The 19,153-nt window shown below is 38.5% G+C and overlaps 2 protein-coding genes across 2 annotated transcripts; one reads left to right on the top strand and one right to left on the bottom strand.

Annotated features, from left to right (window-relative positions):
* The first annotated feature begins 1,984 nt into the window (after positions 1-1,984).
* Positions 1,985-13,742, top strand: LOC139722285 (transmembrane protein 272-like). Its single transcript, XM_071633594.1, has 6 exons — positions 1,985-2,255; positions 5,382-5,487; positions 5,838-5,948; positions 8,967-9,026; positions 9,703-9,921; positions 11,235-13,742. Exons 2-6 carry the CDS (start codon positions 5,415-5,417, stop codon positions 11,414-11,416), a joined length of 645 nt encoding a protein of 214 aa, XP_071489695.1. The 5' UTR covers positions 1,985-2,255; positions 5,382-5,414; the 3' UTR covers positions 11,417-13,742.
* Positions 13,743-17,665: 3,923 nt separating this feature from the next.
* Positions 17,666-18,763, bottom strand: LOC139722274 (4-galactosyl-N-acetylglucosaminide 3-alpha-L-fucosyltransferase FUT6-like). Its single transcript, XM_071633583.1, has one exon. The coding sequence runs from the start codon at positions 18,761-18,763 to the stop codon at positions 17,666-17,668; it is 1,098 nt and encodes a 365-aa protein (XP_071489684.1).
* Positions 18,764-19,153: the final 390 nt, after the last annotated feature.

The raw sequence follows: 19,153 nt of genomic DNA, 5'->3' as shown, positions 1-19,153 counted from the left end.
TCGAGCGAGCGGAGCGAGCGTGGGGGATATAGGGGAGGGCGTGGTATGGGAGGGGGGTGTCCCCCCTCCCACAGTAAGAACTTTTTGGATTTTGATGTTGCAAATGGTGCAGTTTGATGCATGTTTTTGCGCGTTTTATCGACGTGAAACAGTCCCACTTGTTTAAGGTAGCAGTATATTTTAGTGTAGATTATTATTGAACAATTTGCCTATAAAATGGTATAATTTAAATACACTTCTTGTATTAATTCTGTTCACTGAATATCATGGACGCGACTGAACCAGAGCGAGCGGAACAAGCGAGGGGGGAGGGGAGGGTGTGGGAGGGGGTGTCCCCCTCCCACAGTAAGAACTTTTTGCATTTTGATGTTGCAAATGGTGCAATTTGATGCATGTTTTGCGCGTTTTATCGACGTGAAACAGTCCCACTTGTTTAAGGTAGCGGTATATTTTAGTGTAGATTATTATTGAACAATTTGCCTATAAAATGGTATAATCTAAATACACTTCTTGTATTAATTCTGTTCACTGAATATCATGAACGCGACTGAACCCGAGCGAGCGGAACAAGCGAGGGGGGAGGCATTGGGGAGGGTGTGGGAGGGGGTGTCCCCCTCCCACGGTAAGAACTTTTTGCATTTTGATGTTGCAAATGGTGCAATTTGATGCATGTTTTTGCGCGTTTTATCGACGTGAAACAGTCCCACTTGTTTAAGGTAGCAGGATATTTTAGTGTAGATTATTATTGAACAATTTGCCTATAAAATGGTATCATTTAAATACACTAGTCTTCTTGTATTAATTCTTGCACTGAATATCATGAACACTGTCTGTTCAGCAATAAAACAGATAAAGCACGAGGGTGTAGATAGGGGCATATCCCCTCCCACACGAAGGTGATTTTGCGTTTTCAGACCTGAAATTCAGCGATCTGGTGCACATTTTTGGTGCAATGCTTTTTCATCGAAGTGTTAAAAGTGTGAATTTAGCTCTTATTCCGAATGTGCACCATCTGAGCGTATGTATAAAGTCTAGAGCTTAGGGGAAGGGGGATTCCCCCTCCCGCTCGCGGAGCTTTTGCGTTTTTAGAATTGAAATAAAGCGATCTGGGTATAGCCACAGTCTACTTCTTTGCATGGCGGGGGGGGGGGGGGGGGAGCAGGGAGAAGGCGTGGGCGAGCGTTATCTCCACCCTTCCCTTCCGATGGAGCTTTTATCTTTTTAAGGTTGAAATTGAGATATCTCGTATACGCATATTTGATGGAATCAACATTTGGAAAATCACTAAAAAAAAAAAAAAAAAAAAAAAAAAACTGATGGGGGGGGGGGGACTGAGGGAGGAAAGGGTCGATTAAAAGGGGAAATTCCCCTTATGAGGGAACCTTCAGTTTTCGGAATATAAGTCTTGTGGACTCAGAATTATTCAGAATTTTTTGTAAATCTAAAAAGTGTACTTAGCTAGGGAAAGAGGCACAGAGGGGGAGGGTTTGGGAGAAATTTTGCATATTTTGAACTGAAATTCAACGATCTGGTGCACACTTTGAGTGAACTATTCAAAAAAATATCTTATTTGATGAAAGGTTGCAAAGGAGACCCGCTTCATGTGCATGCATACAGTATACACGCATTTTTTTTCCGCCTCCCAAATCCCCGGTCCAAATCTTAGGGGGGGCGACCGTCCCCATCGCCCCCCCCCCCCCCCCCCCCCGGCTACGCCAGTGAAGTCTACTGATCCATGATTCTCACAGTGATGCCCTATTCATAGAATCACTTCCTATAATGTGTTGTATTGGCCTTGCGTAGGGAAGTAAGTATAGGTAATTACAATGATGTGTACTTGCACAGCCGAGAGGACCATAAAGTCCAATGGACAAGAACATGCCTTCCTTGTCCCGTAAGCACAGGATAAATAGAGTGGATTTAATAATACGAAAATCAAACAAAAGAACAGAGCTTGTGTTGAACTGCAAACCACTGACGTCAAGCTCTTCACCGTGACATTGCTCAGCCTTGAAATACAGTCGTCCAGGCACGTTCCTTCATACTATACAGTGGAAACTTTTCCCCCTCTGATATTTGGAAAGCTGTTTATTGAAAAGAGAGCGATCTATTCAACCATGTCAGTCAGCCCTATGCCAGCAGTGGAGGTCTGTACTGTGTGATAACTTGTTGAGTGTTACCATTCGTGTACCCAACGCCATCCATTCACTGTTGTGCAGTTGACTTGTGTCTTCTCCCATTATACCAATAGTGTGGTAAGTCCAATGTATCCATTTCATTGTGTTACCGTGTTGTGTGACTGATGTTTACACTGAGTCTTCTTGTGTAATTCTAGCATAAATTACAAGAATTGAGATATAGAACTCCAGCGAACTCCATTATTGACTGCGGAGGGAGTGCGAAGCTTACTACAAAATTTAGTTGCAAAATCGCAGTACATAAGAAAGCAGTGGATCTATTGCGTACAACAACCTAGAAGGACATACGCCGCTAATGATTAGTCTAGATCTAGATACTGGGAAGTGCGGATTCCGTACAGCAGAAATTACAGCAGCATAGAAATTAGTTTGATGAATTCAAAAGTCATACATTGAAAAAATAAATAAATCCTGGTTAAATTCATGTGCCGCGATCGCTTAATATAAATTTACGTAATCAGTGTTGCCAACAATATTGGCACGATACTATGCCAAGGAAACCTGAAAAGAAAATTCCACGTAGATACTACTTGTATTTTAATAAAAAGCACTTAACTTAGCTGTTTCGGGAGGCAGAGGAAATAACTGGAAAATACACCCTTTCAGATTTGATATCACTAAGGAGGTGCAAGAGATCGCAACTGTCTTACTCCCCGTAACCCATGTTTGAACCCGCCACAAAAAAAAAAAAAAAAAAAAAAAAAAATTGAAGAATGTGCCGAATCGGGTCTGCCTCGCATTATAGGAAATAAGCAGATTCGGTTTCTCATTGCGTAATGACCATTCACTAAGGAATGTATGTCTTTATGATGGTAATTACTTTTCGCCATCCTTCCATTCGCTCTAAGTGCGACGGAGCATTAATACAATGAGCGATACATTAAGGAATGGTAAAGTTTTGGTTCAGATTGGAGATTCAGATTTTAACATTTTGTAAGATTATTAGAAACACTTTTGAAATGTTAATGGGCATACAGTTCTAAAAGGAATTCAAAGTTTATTTGTTTAAAACTGGTTTTGAAAAGCCTGAACTATCCAAAAACAAAGTAAAACAAAGCGGTCGTAATAAAAATTGGGTCCCATCTATTATTAGGACCTCTTTGTTTTTGGATATCTCGGCCATTTCGAAATCAATTTTCATCAAATGAACTTTGAATTCCTTTTAGAATTGCATACACTTTGATATTGTATAAGAGGTTTCTAATTATCTTACAACAAAAAAGTTGAAACCTGAAGCTACATCTCAACCAAAACTAGACCATCTCTTTAATGGCAGACATTGTACAGAAAGACAAGGGGACGCGTCAATTAAAGCCAACAGAACACGTAAGTGGGTGTTATCAACGCTCATTGGAAGGACTTACGGTATGTTCCCAACGAGTATGATTTTCTTTTTGATAACTTTATACATTCAATTTAGCTACATATCAGTCAACTGTATAGAGATTAGATTTCGCAGTTCTCCTTTTTTTAACTCGATGAAATAACACTAATTGGTAAGTATATGGTGTTTTAAAAGGGAAAGGAAGTCCAACGGAAGTGAAATGACGCCCATGTGTTTTTGGACGTCATCGCATCGAGTCAATAAAATAATTCCCGCCGAGATCATCTTTGCTTCATGTTGGACGACATGCAAGCTTTGAATCTTTCGTGAAAAAACTAAATCCCCCCCCCAAAAAAAACAACCCCCAAAAACCCAAATCTCTACTATGTACTGAAGATTGTAGATAATGTGGACTCGTTCCTCCGATAGCGCGTCAATCAGGGAATGGGGGGGGGGGGGGGATTGGTGCTGTAAATGATCGCTTGTCATATCTAAATTGGCACTACTGAAGTTCACTGTACCTCCTACACTGATATTCTTTTTCGATTAAATTCGTTTATTTACATGATTAAAACATACCAATTTAAGGGAGATATAGGAATGCCTTTTAATGATTATGTGTTGGCAATTCCAATTAATAATCAGTTGTACATTAATAAGCTTTTGAAAATCGGCAACCGAAACAATATACATAATATATATATAATAAACAATATTTATGTATATATATATATATATATATATATATATAATGATGTATATATATATATATATATATATATAGAGAGAGAGAGAGAGAGAGAGAGAGAGAGAGAAAGCGTCATTTGTACTCTATCTTATGAAACATCAGTCATTGATAGTAAAAAAAATAATAATAATACAGCACGAAACTACAAAATTATGGTTGTTTCGACATGATGGGATATAGAACAGGACCATGCGTTGAAATCTATTTTGCGTCGAAACTACAAACACCGCACAGGGAAGATCTTCCAACTATCAAAAGGGTATCTGATTAATATTCAATTATGAATTCAGCTGATATGACAACATTTACTTGTTCAGGAAAGAACTGTCTGTGAAATGAGCGACATCAAATCTTTTAGGTTCAACAAAGCCACTTCTGTACACGTAGTTCTACATGAAATACCGCATATAGATATTTACAGCCGTGGTAAAATGTGCCTCATAATGTCAAAAAGGACTAAGGGCTCACGTCCTGTCCCTTCTTTTTTATACGCTTTCATAAAGGGAGCTTGCAAAACTTTTCTGTGCATAATACTGTTGATACATTGATATCGCTATAATATATACATAACTGTTATGCACAATAAAGTGGACTTACAGTAAAAGCAGATGTAAATAAAAGCTATACCATTTCCACATCAAATTTCTCGCTTGTATACTTACGGAAGCATCATAATTCCGATTCCTTTTGTAATCTTAAGGAAAGCAAGACAACGATCCAAAAAAATCATCTCAACAAAAGAGTAACATTTCTATCTTTAATGTAATAAAAAGCGATTTTCTCTTGATACAAAATTATGCCATGTATAGTATGCACATTATAACTCAGAACTGTGAGAAAAGAGAATTAGGATACTCATGGGCCTTGAATACTGAACAATGCTCTCTTGTTTACGCATTCATTTTAGGTCACCTCATTTTTCAAAGTTAGATTAGTTACGGTATACTGCCATTGCACAAAGCGTCATGCGCCTTGAAGTGAGGCCACACGAAGGTAAAGTGACTATAACTTGCAAGGTGACAGCAAAGAGTACACCCAGGCGAAGCATAACACAGGAACCCGATTTAGCGCTTCTTTTGACAAGTATATATCCGATTATTCTGTATTTTAGAACGTAGAGCGTGCAGCGAAGGCCGAAGAAAAGATGGCGGAAGAAAAGGTGGCAGGAGAAAAGATGACTATTGAAGACCCACCGGCCTACAACGAAGCGAGCCAAGGTTGGTGATCTACTGAAATAACGGGGACCTCCCTAGTTACCATTTAGCAAATTGTAGAACTATTAATCGTGTTGATACACTTTATATACGCAGTTATTTTGAACAAGAAACCCGATTTTGGTCTGTCTGTGTAGAGGTTTTCATCTTAAGGTCTGTAAGACGCCATGATCAATAATTAAGCGACGATCAATCATAAACTTAAAATGTGATATGTATGTACATGTTATAAACATTTGTATATATATATATATATATATATATATATATATATATATATTTCTTTACTTATATGCAGTAATGTTCAACACACAGCTCCTGTTTCAATTAATTATATTACTTCCTCTTTTCAGAGACGCCACCTTCATACCAGTCTCTCTTCGGTCAGATAAAGGATGTGCGCCAGACCTCAAGTGGTCCCATCGACTTTTGTCGAAAAGTCGGAAGTTTGCTGCTCAACACACGTGAGTCATTGCTACACTTAATGTTCTGAGTAATTGAAGATGATATTGCACGTAGAATCCCCCTCTCTTGTCCCTGCCTATATAATTGTATAAACATATATTTCGCAAAATTTGCCTCCGTGGGTTAAATTCATTCATTTTTTGTTTATTCTTTCATATTCATTAGCAGTCCCCTCCATTTCCAAACACCCTACATAATTACCATTCCTTTATGCAAGTACGTTAATTAATCCCATATGATTTGGTATGAATTTTGCTACGCTGGGAACAATATTGTACGTGCAGATGTAAATGTTTAGAATATTTTGTATTAGGTAATAATGCTGTGTTTATGATTGTTTGTTGGAAATGGAAAAAAAAATGAATGGAATGAAGTGAAGTTGACTATCAACGGGAAACACGTTCTGTCATTACTGTGTGGCTCATGGCATAAAGCCTTTAACACTGACGCCTATTATAATACGCTATACAATACTCGCAGTCTAGAATTCATAATCACTAGACCATCGCTAAACGCCCATTCTGCACCAACAGAAACTTGTCTACAGCCACCACTGGCCCAGCATGTTCACACTTTTTAGGCTGACGAGTCGAGATGAAATTGACATCATTACAGTTGTATATCGACAATGCTCGGCGGAAAGACTAATCGTTGCTCACGAACCAAAATGCACGATTAAAAGTTTGCCGGTGGCATGGATAGATATTCATGCTGAACAACAACAGCAGCAGCAACAACAATCGCTAATACTAAATATGTGTGTGATTTTATGAGAAAAACATAGGTGGACAAAGAAGAAAACAGCCTCTCTTATCTCTAGTTTGCTTCCAGTTTCATTATCTTGCGTCATTGATAGGGGAATTTCCCGCTAGTCGAAAGAGAGAAAAAAAAAATCCTCGCCAAAATCGCTTTTGCTTGAAGCCGTGTAAAATCCCGACATTAGTCACGTTAAGGTTCCCTCACGTGGCATGCCGTTTGGAACCGTGTGACATTATATACTTGAGAAATTTTAACAGAAAAGATAAAATCGTCATGAAGCGGGAGAGATAGACACTGAGGAAAGGAAAGAGAAAAAAGCCCCGAAGGCATGAGACGGTACGATACGAAATGAACTTCATGATAATAATGACAGTTTAAATATTCGTTAGTAATACACACAATGACAGAATCTAGTATACGCCAGCGCTACTAAGAAAGATGCTCAAGGCACAGTATAGTTAAAGTGTTCATTGAGGTCAATGGAGAAAAAAAAAACCAGATGAAAAGAGACAGCAGTAGTCTACAAAAAAAAACAACAACAAACAAACAAACAAGATTGATCATGTATGCCATCAGGCAGATCTTGAAAGATTCAACAGATGTGTGTTTTTTTTTCAAAATGTTGCTATTTATAGTGTATACCAAAGCAACGACCCTACCTCCGCAATGACGACACTCTGAAAACCATTATCATCAGTACATTGGCTGACTGCAAAATGAAGCTATGATATCTTACCATACGCCTCGCTTACTTCTTTTCTTTTGCCCTTATTTTGAGTTGAAGTGCATGACCACAAACTGTTCAAGGTCGTATCTAATGCACTTAAAGAGATATATGGGTTAGAAAAGCTCCATGGAAAACCTACGCACAAATGATGGTTGCATATTATCATCAGAATGCATATGGTTCGAGGTTGTTACCAACCGTGACCACCAAAAGTTAGGGGATGAAAAGACAGCGGAAAGCCATAAAAAAAACAAAGAGCCAAACAAGAGCCATAAACTCTGTGTGTGTGTGTGTGTGTGTGTGTGTGTGTGTGTGTGTGTGTGTTGTTTGATTTCATTTTATTCTTTCAACGGAAGACACATTAACAGTCTAGACTTTATAGTCAGATGAATTTCTAGCAAAATTCCGAAGGTACACAAGTTTATCAGGAAAAGAAACGAAACAAATAAGAAAACCTGGAATTATAAAACATTATAGAGGGCTTATGCTCGCATTTTCTAATGGCAAACGTGATATCTTGAAGGTTTTTTCATGAAATGAAAATTATGTCCATCATCATACTTTTTTTTTAGATGATCACCATTATTGTATAAAAATAAAAAAATAAGACTCTTAAAAGCTCGGTATTGACCATTTCCTTAAAAACATTTTTCGATTCCAAAAGAGAAAATGCATCTAATGTGTGTCAGAGAAAGACTGTTGATGTATATCTCGTTTGATCTAAGCGGAGTTCGTTATCTTGAGAATAAAAATAAAACCATTTCCCCTTTATACTATCCAATGATTGCACTTCTTTATAGTGACGTAAATTACAAAGCAGCCTTGTTGCCTTTAACTTACGGCAATAAGAACAGCTTTTGATTCCATTTGCTCTAGACGTTACCCCACAATTTGGCAATTAGCACACTTTTGTATAATAACATTTTCCACGAGCAAGACACTCAACGGGTACTTAATATTTCAAGAGAAATATATTTCCCTCTTGAGAAAGCAATAATATCCTGTCATCATCATCATCATCATCATAGAATATTGTGAATTGTTGTGTGGCGTTCTTGGTTGTAATTACCCCTGTTTAAGAATTACATGTTTCTACAACCATGATGTCGTTTGCTCAGAAAAGTTGTGGGTTTTTTTTTTTTGTTCTACAGAAAACTTTGTAAAGGTCTGTTTATGTAGCTTACTTTTGACACTCTACAAAGGCAATATGCTAAGACACAATGCTTCGCAATGCATTTAGATCAGTCATGCAGGGAAAAAAAATATCACAACACCAAAGTGACGTCAGCAACATTTTTTTTTTTTAAAGACAGCGATTCTTGACAGGTAGTTTCAAGAGACTTCAAATTCTACCGAGTTGTTGCCTTTCCTTCCACGTCGCAAGGTACAACAATTTTTCCTAAAGTACAGCAATTTAATGAGTCTGCCTTTTTGATATGAGTATGATATTAATGTGTTGTGGTTGAAAGGTATTCTAGTGTCTTTCTTTTATAGAATGATGCATGTTTTCTTGTCTGTTCCGTGCTTGCAGTTTTGGTGACAATTCTACTGGCCTTGGCGTTGGCGATACCCATCAGTATGATTGTTATCGGTGAGAGCAATCGATAGTATCGCATGCTTACAATAGAAAGGAAAAATTCAACTTCATTTATTAAGCGCATCAAATTTCGATTTCTTTGAAACGTTATCTTCAGAAATATCTTTTAATTCCAAGTGGAATAATGACCTACCATTACAGTTATATGTTTTCATGATTTTGTGAAATGGGTCTTTTCTCCTTAATCAATTAAGTATCCTATCTGGGGCACAATTGAACAAATAGTGAAATTTTGCTTTCTCGCAACGAAAACTTTTAGCAATACTGCCCCACTCGAAGATGCTTCTATAGAACATGCTGAGAACAGTTGAAGTCATGTTAAGTAAAGATATCATGAAATTTTATAGATATCAACGTGCATTGCACTGTTTGTAAAACGTCAAGTGCATAACGGTTCGCTTCACTGTATTCCTAAATCACCACATGTCATGATCTTGTAGAAAAAAAAATGTTTCACAGGTATTCCGAAAATTAAGTTTAGGAAACTATTACTGTAAACCTCTTAATCTTGCTTCTAATCAGTATCATTATAAAAGTTATTATCATTAATGCTATTGTTATCATTATTATTATTATTATTATTATTATTATTATTATCATATTATTTTTGATATTATTATCATTATCATTATTGTTGTTGTTGATTGTATTTCTTTCCTGAATATTAAAGGGGCGATCTACAAGGATGACTGCCCAGTGGAGAGGTTCATTCCAATCTTCCTGATCGTAGAGGGCGCCTTCCAGATAGTGAAGATCGTCCTGGACATGAAGGTGCGGATCCAACGCCAGAGGCTGCCCGAGGGAGATCGGGAATCCTTCCAGCCAAGTAAACCGGAGTTAGCCATCGGCCAACTTCTCAACTGCTTCCTCTTTGCCTTCTTCATCGCAGGTACTGTATACGTCGAGGGGTGTCGCTTTGGTTGTTGTTGTTGTCTATGGGGGTTCAAATTTCTCTTACACGCTCCACATCCAAAGAGCGCCCTTCAGACTACAGTACCTGTCTATAGCGGTAACCCCATAAGGGAGACCGCTATAGACAGGGTCGCTATGTACAGGTGGCCGCTATAGACAGGGTCATTAACATGACTTTTCTCTTGCGGGTAATTGTGTTTAGTGGTCGCATATGGTAGGTGGTCGCTATAGACGGTGGTCGCTATAGAGGCAGGTTTGACTGTAATTGAAATGTATCAAACTCTCACTTAAATCTTTGCGACTTCATGAACAGGTAGCATTAAACATTTGTTTCTTCGTGTACACATCCTCTTATTCCACGGAAATCAAGAACATTCTGGAACTAGATATTTATGAACAATAACGAAGAGCTTAAATGCAAAAACAGATTAACACTATTTTCGCCCGTTTGTCGTTGTTTAAATAAGGTCATCATCAAATAGCGATAAATAAAATCTTTTCAATGGTACTGCCCTTGTAACACAACAATAAATGTTTTGGACATATCAAAATCATCACAGGATATATTTCAATCACGTCATAATAGCGGTCAGAAGGGATCAGTTGCAATTGAATGATTAGTAAATTAAGTACATTCCTTTGCTTTTATTGATGTTTCTATTACATCTTTTTTTTTTAAACCACCATGTTAAATGGAGTTAACCATATACGAATATTAAGTGACTTATTTGAATGAATACAAGTTTACTTTTTATTTTGGTGATATATAATTAGTATATAATTGGAATGAATCAACAATAAGACCAGCTGTTAGTAAATGTCGTTCCTAAGCTTTAAAAAGCCTTTGACCAAAACCCAGAGTTTTCTACATGTTGTTTAGTATTAGAAAGTAGTGATATATCATCTGGTAACAACATGTGATAAATAACCAGTTGGGGCCACATGTTTATTAGAATTATGCGAAAACAAGACGTCCGAGTGCCAAATAGGCAAAAAGTAGGGTCAAATGGATGTCATGCTTAATGACCACAAAAATATGCCGCCTCCGTTTGGTTTTATAACGTTATGGCGGTATCATAACGTATTTAGAAGAAGTAAATATTGCTATTGGAATTCCCTTGTGAATTATGAGGTTTGTTACAAGAGCGATTGCCCCCCCCCCCCCATCTATTTTGCATGTTTATTTACATATAGTGTGTGGGAGGATGCGTGTGGGTGTGTCTGTGTGGGTATGGTACTCAAGATGATATCTTGTTTGCGATTCCTATCCATCTAAACCAACCTCTGCAGGCAATGTGTGGGTATATCGAATCTACTCGCCCAACCTGAGCGACCCCACCCTGCCGGACTACTGCCAACGCACGTTGTACCTGTACTCCTTCTGGCTTATCACGTCGACGTACATTATTATGGCTGCCTCCTGCTGTTGCGGCTGCCTTACGGTTGCCTTCGCCTCCTGCGCGTCGGGTTAACGCCTTCGATCTCATCGGAAACCGCACCGCGTACGACGTCAATGGTGTTTTACAGTGATTAGGGAGCTTTAGGTCTATATTTGAGACGCGGACGTTTGAGATAACGATTGCGTTGGCCGTTCTCCTCTCTCCCTGCATCTTGTCTGTACATCGTAGCTTTAAATCACGCAAGGACGCAACTTACAAAAAGTAAAATGGCGCCCCCATATGATCAGTTCATCAAATAGCTCTCTGCGTCGTGAATTTAGCGGACGCAAAGATAGCCCTCAGAACGCAAAGTGAAAAATAAGACGACGTGAGATATAAATAGATAGATTTTGATAGGCGATTTTGCTCATGCGCAGAGTAGTTCCCTCCCCCCCCCCCCCCCGAACATCCGCGTCGCGACAATCTAAGCTCCCTATAATGTCCCGAGAGGACCACAGCGCAGCCTGAAGGAATGACACATATTCGATAGCTGACGTTATAGAGGATTTGTATTTGGGTAGCCAGAGACATATAGGATATGAAAGATAATATCGCAAACAGGTAGATAGAGTACGGTATGTGATTAATTTCTATACGATATAATGTACCCTATCCACTATATTCAGGTGTATGATAGACATTACTTATTGTATTCAAAGAAGGGAGAGACAGACAAAGAGAGAGAGAAAAATGTGCTTTCAGAAAGAGATGACAAAGTTGCCAAGTTTGTAGTGGTCTTTGATATTAGAAAGGTAAGATTATAAGCACTGAAGTATGAAGCACACTCACTGTACAAACAGTGTAAGACAGAAAGACACATTACAGGCTAGACAAAAATATAGAAATATTTATTTCTTTTTCTTTTTTTTGTCGTGTTTCCCACCATTACATGACATGGATGATATGATGCGCCAATGATTTACCAAGTATGTAAATGGCGACAACAAACTCATGTAGGAAAGAGTGAATCTGAATGATCACCGCTGGCACTTGAGACAATGTTACAAGTCTGGAAAGACTCAAAGATTGATGCAAATCAAGAAATTGGAACAAATTACCACCTTAAGTGATGTTTCTTTATAACATATCTGACCCTGCATCATAAAATCAACAAAAAGTCGCCAGAATTGATTTTGGTCTAGTAAGGACAGACTTCAAAAGAGCAGTGTCTAAGTTCTAAAATGAAATTATAGCTTGATACAAACGGACTTTCTTAACCTAGCTATAAATAATGAAAAGACGGTTCATTCTCCGGAAAAGATTGAGCTGTGAAAGGAGGCTTTGAAGTGTAGGTCTATTCGAGCGCTTAATGCTACCCGGTAGAGCTCTGTGCAATGGATGGGAGTAGGGGACCGCAGGGTGCTACAGTCGATAGCATCTATTATGAAAAACGTATCAGATTAAGCTAAACTTTTGCTCGCTTATCATGTGCATTCTAGTCATAAATATTATTATCAACTGTCAATACAATAGCGTCATCCCTCCAAAATCTATAAGAGTTAAAAATGAGTGTGTAAAAGCTTTTAAACAAAGGAAAAGAAAAATCAGCATGTAGGCCTACTGAGCATCGTATTCAAATTAATGCATTGTAACTTATTTACAATTACTATTCATCGAATAAACTCCCATTATTCAGTATTTGAGTAGTAGCTATGATAGAAATCACGGGCATAAATATTTAGGTTGGACTCTAAGCAACGACCTCCTGATTGCTAGATCATACTAGGCATCATATCAATACCTTCTGCTACAGGAGATCAGAACTAGCACTGGCTAGTGGGCGGAAACTCGGTAAGTCTAGTGGATATGACGCCTGTCTAGCGATCGGGAGGTTGTTGGTTCTAGTTTAATCCTAGTATGTATGACAAGATTTTTATAACGCCTTCTACCAAAACACTGAATAATGGGGATTTATCAACATCGATGAAAAGCAATAAGTCAGTTGGATTTTTTTTTAATTTTCAATTGTGTTATTGTGATTGTTTGTTAGCATGTATGGGGTTGGCAATAAAAGCAATATTAGCATGTCGTGGATGTAGGAAAGCGTTTTTACATGTGTGTGGTTATCATCAAAGTTCTATCTTTTTTATGGTCGGTTGATTAATGCGTCTGACGTTCGAGTTATCGTGATATTCACAGACAGCAACTTTGAGGTGAATATGCCAGCAACTTTGTCAAGGGCAATTATTGTTCAAGACATGTTTTACATTCTCCACTGTATTCACTGTTTTCGTTATCAAAATTAAGCAAGTAACTTGGTGTGTTTAGTTGTGTGTATTTATCGTGTATAGCATAACAGCTAGCTACGTTGGTTACCTTATGTGACATTATAGAAAGCAAAGTGAATTCAGAAAATAAATAAAGCAAAATAGATTGTTCATGACTTATTGTGATTTCTTATTTACCGTACTGGAAATGTTCATCGAAAGTTTTATATTTGAAATTATATTTGCTTCGTTTTTCATTAAAATTTGCATTAATAGAAAACGAACATGTCCTAGCTGTGATCGAAAGTTGTCATAATTTTAGGGAGGTAAAAAGCGACAAAAGAAAAAAAACAGACCCTGAGTGAGAAGGACAGCGAGGAATTCCGTTACATATAACAATTTTATAATTATCAGGATATCTTGGCAACTTTAATAAGAATGCAATGGATGATGCACTCAGATGTTTCTTTGTTTCCCGGTGTTTGCGTTTGCTTGATATACCATATACCATATACCAAGATGTAATTGAAATCCATTTCTTTTGAATTTTGTTATAATTTCAATTTTCAGTTTCATTTTTTTTTCTGCAACTTTTTCTTTTCCACGAATACAGTGTGCAAACAAAAAACAACAACAACCGCAGTTTCATTTTTTTTCCAGCACTAGAAATGATGGAAGGAACTCGGTATAATCATTATCTTTCTTACAAACATATACCCTGAAGTAGACACGTGACGCGTTGAAAATTCAATGCAGCCATAAAAAACAAATTGTTGGAAGCTAAACTCTTCTTTTTATCTCATACATGTATGTTGCTATATGTTTACACACACTCACACACACAAACACACACACACACACACACACACACACTCACACACACACACACATGTATCTGTATACACGCACGCACACACGCATAATATACAGATACATGTACGCACGCACACACACACACTATATATGTATATATTTATATACAGTTAGCTTGGATCTAGTGAAACACATACAGGTTTCTCCTTGACAACTACATCGGGGTTCTTTTTTTTTCCCAAAGATACAAGTGATTGTTGCCGTGTAGTCTCAAGTGCATGTCCTAGCACCATTCGGAAGATGATTATTCTTGTATTTAGCAGAATGGTATTATCTCTGCACAGTTTGTGTGTTCAACTTCTGTTAAAACGACCATTGAAACAAATTCAAATTCAAGTGCAATATCATTAATTGTTGATCACATTATCAATACGGAAACATGTAGAATGATCATCTGTACACCTCCTTAGCAAGTCTGAATAAAATCCGACGAGAAATAAGGCTCGTATAGCACATACAAGAAATAATTATGACATGGCATCCTTTAAAAGTCAGAACAATGAGGGCGCTGTCAATAACTACTTTTGTTACCTAGAGTACCCCCCCCCCACACACACACACACACACAAACCGCCATAGCAAGTTTGAATAAAATCCAACGAGAAATGTGGCTGATAGAGCATAATAATATGCCATCCAAATCAGAACACTGAGGGTGCTATCATCACAAACTGTTGTATCGTGTAGAACGTAACGACCACCCATACACCCTCTTAGCCAGTCCGAATAATACCTGTTGAGTAACAATCAAGTTATTGAATAAATAAGTAGGCCTATATTTTCAAATTTTGACCTGATGGTGACCTTTGACCTTGCAAAGGTGGAACAGTCTGGGCAGCATAACCAGTAGGTATAGGTGTTTAGACTTGACTATATGATGCACTTACACAATGCATATACATACCAAATTTGGAGAAAAAAAAATCAGTCAAGAAACATGGCTAGTATTGCACACACAAGCAGACCCTGAAAAACTTACCTTTTTGTATGTATAGGCAGAACAAATAAGGGCGCCATCATCAAAACAATAGGCTTCTTCATTTTACCATAATATGACACTTTCATGCCAAATTTCAAAATGATCCAAGAAAGAACTGCAGCCGGTAGTGCGCTCATAAGAAAATCTATGCGGCGGACGCGGCGGCGGACGCGGCGACGGGCGGGCGGCGGACGCGGCGACGGGCGGGCGGCGGCGGCAGAAGCGCCGTAACGAGGCCAAATCCGTAGTGTCCTCCGAACTCTTTACGGGCGGATACAAAAAAAAATGATGAAAGCTGAAAAATGGGATACAGGAAAATATATATTCGACTCTGTTACACATCTCTATAAACTAAACTTTATGGCTGAGTGACAATGTTCTCAATAGATTGCCATACGATGTACTTTTGCTATACAACTTGATACAGTAGAGCACATTCAAACAACAAATAACATTTCGGATTTTATTTTTGTAATAATCTTATAATTATGTACCATACTTGTTATTGTCCACCGTGTGTTTAAAGTAAATACATCTACAGTTAACTAACACTTCATTTATATAAAAACACCTCATAAAAAGATTCAAATCAATGACACGTACCTTACCCATCAAACTTTCACATAAAGTGTTCATACTAGCTAACACGAAGTAATTGATTATTCGGCGTTTAATACTATGTAAAAATGCATAATCATTATTATTTTATCTCAACTATCCTGCAACTCACCCTTCTCAGAAAGAGCCAAGCACTGCTTTCTTCACTCTTTCAAACGAAATCTCTACCTGCTTCCAGCTGCATTACAACTGTCTAATATAATAATGATATTTATAACAAGAAGTATTTTACAAGATATTAGCAATTCATTTATGCGCATAGTATGTAATCATAATCTGTAAACTGTCAGTCTGGCAGCGGACAGGCATAATTACGACAGGGTGAAAATTAATGTTATTCAATATACCTCTGATCCATCGCCTCTAATTTGTGATTTTTCTATTAATCCAACATCTCTTCAGGTTGACGAGTTCTGCGGCTCCTCATTATAACTCTCTATCGCCCTCTATTCCTGATATATATAATATATATGAAGCATTACTGTTTTAGCATAAAATCTGGACATCAATAACCCCACGCAAATGCAGACACAACGTGGTATAATTTTGTCGCTTCACTTGCCATAATCATAATCTGTTATAATACATCACCAATATAAGAATGCAAAATGATATGCTTTATCCGAAAGCAACTTAGATTATCACACTATAGAGAATTAACTAGGAGCACCCATTACGAAATATGATAAAGAATGATTCTCTTCTGCAAACACTTCAAACACTTTTTATAAATAAAGTTGCATTGTAAATCAGCCTTTTCCGGCTTCTCGACCTTCACAATATTGGGTTGGTGCCCTATATCACTCTTCGCCCTTCGATTGGTTCACCGCTTTACACTCTCCTTTTTGAAAGAGCGTAAAATACAATTTATGTTGTACACGTACTACACTGTGTGGCAAGCGGCTCCAAAGTTATCTGTCCAACTTCTTCTGAGATTGGCACAGCAATGAGGTGCCCCGTAAAGTGCATGGTCAAGGACATGCCACATAACAAGGGAATATGTTTGCACCTGTCCACACTTTCCGACTTTGAGAAAAGCCATCATTCGTATCTTTCTTTTCAGTTTCTTTGGTCACATTAATCTCAGGGCCACATTACATGCCCCCCCCCCCCCGAAAAAAAAACCCTCCATTATCTTGCAATGCACTATGCTACTTATCACACCTGACTTGGACGTCATATCTACTATCTTCTCAGTTTAAATTCAAAACAACCTTCTTCTGTCTTCCCGTTCTCGGTTCAATGACATTGCTCCTGCGACTGTTATTGCTCCCATGAAATATCCGCACGTTATGCAAAACATAAATTCTACTCGCAAACAAAACCATAACCATCCTAATCCTAACATCGAACTAAACCTAAAACCGTATTACAAACCTAACCCTTTCCCTAAGTCCTTGGAGAAAATAAGACCGGAGCAATATTCGCAGGAGCAAAATGTCGTGTCATACCCGTCCTCAACCACCTTGAGTGTCTTGTCTGTGCGTGTGATAAGTTTAATATTTTGTCGTCTTGTAGGTCCTACAATTATCAAGTAGAGAGAAACAAAAAGCTAAGCTTTGCGACCTTTAGTTAAGCTTCAGTAGGTTGAGTTTAATCAAACTGCTATATAGGATACTGAGTTTTATTCGTACACGAACCGTACCACCACGTTTCCCAATCTTCGGGGAGCTTAGGAGGAGAGTAGGTCCCGTCTTTTATCTTCTCCTCGTCTGCCAGGAGCCGGGACACTATACTGCTACAAACCTGCTCTGGTTCCATTAGCCACCTCTCCACTGTTAGTTTGACGGATCCAAATTTCTTCCATTCGAAGAATTCGCTATATCGACTCTCGTCCTTCTCCAGCTCCAATAGATATTTGGCCAGTTCCTTAACTGATTTGAAGTCCTGCACGTGAATGAAGGAGTTGGGTGGAAGCACCTTTTCGTAGTCTTCGCGCGGTGGACCGTACACGACAGGAACAATGTCATTCAGGAAGGCATTTCCCCAGAGTTTTTCCGTTATGTACTCACGGCATTCGCTATTTTCCAAAGCCAAGTAGAACTTGTGCTTCCTTAGCTCTTGATTACATCGGTCATCTCTTGGACACGTTAAATACCCACACCTGCCGTACATACTAACGGGAATGTACTTGTTCAGTGCATATACGAAACCGTTTCGGTCCCAAGAGACAGAATCGCAATTTGACGCCATCCAAGCGATATGTTTAGTCCTATTGCGCAGCAAGCTCTGAATGTCTGTGGATCGCAGCTGAGGGATTTTTGGATCATACCTTCCGTAAGACCCGTAGAGGTGAGAGTTGAGCCTGTAAGTCATTATATAATCGTAACTGTTATTTCGATATTCAATGGGCGGTATTACGCGTTTATTGGTGTTCCTTGGAGATTCAAACGTGTAGAAAATCCATTTTTGACCTCGCGGTCTCTGTCGGTGAAATTCTGTCCAATTCCAAGCCTCACGATGATAAAGCAAAACGGCATCGCTCTTCTTAAAGCTCCCCATGTCGGTGTCTACAACTAACCTGAGACCACATGGTAGACCAGAACAAAAGAAGTCACCTGTGCGACCTGAGAAACTTCGGGTTAGGTTGGCCCACAGATGAATTTGCCGGTAACACGATCCATTTTTAAACAGAGCACTGTTCGTCATTTGACTTGGAATGATGACAGGTCGAGTCAATATCCCCTTTCTGACATTCGACATGCCGTGCCAGCGAGGATTGAAGGGAGGAACAGACCCAAAAGACAGAACGTAAAGAACAATGCAGCAAAAGATGCTACCGAAAATGAAGCAACTACTTCGCTTGTTGAAGACGCCAATGCTGAGATATTGGATACGGAGCATAGGCCGAACAACTGTGGCTGAATCTGCAAAAGCAAAAAAAAAAAAAAAAAAAAAAAAAAGAAGAAGAAGAAAAGATGTAAAATCAAAAGTAACCGAAAACATGGCGGTAACGTCAAGCTATAATACTTGAAAATCCAGTCAAAAGCAGAGGCCTACGCCAAAACAAGTGTGACATTGTCAGTGCCTTGTTAAATCTCCTGTATGGATATCCGACTTCTTTCTCCTAGTCTTTCTACCCCTGTCCCCTCT

Source organism: Diadema antillarum, unplaced genomic scaffold (genome assembly GCF_040938485.1).
Source record: "Diadema antillarum isolate AM-2024a unplaced genomic scaffold, OU_Dant_1.0 scf00000162, whole genome shotgun sequence".
In the NCBI taxonomy this organism is placed as follows: domain Eukaryota; kingdom Metazoa; phylum Echinodermata; class Echinoidea; order Diadematoida; family Diadematidae; genus Diadema; species Diadema antillarum.
This window is presented reverse-complemented; position numbering and strand designations above follow the sequence as displayed.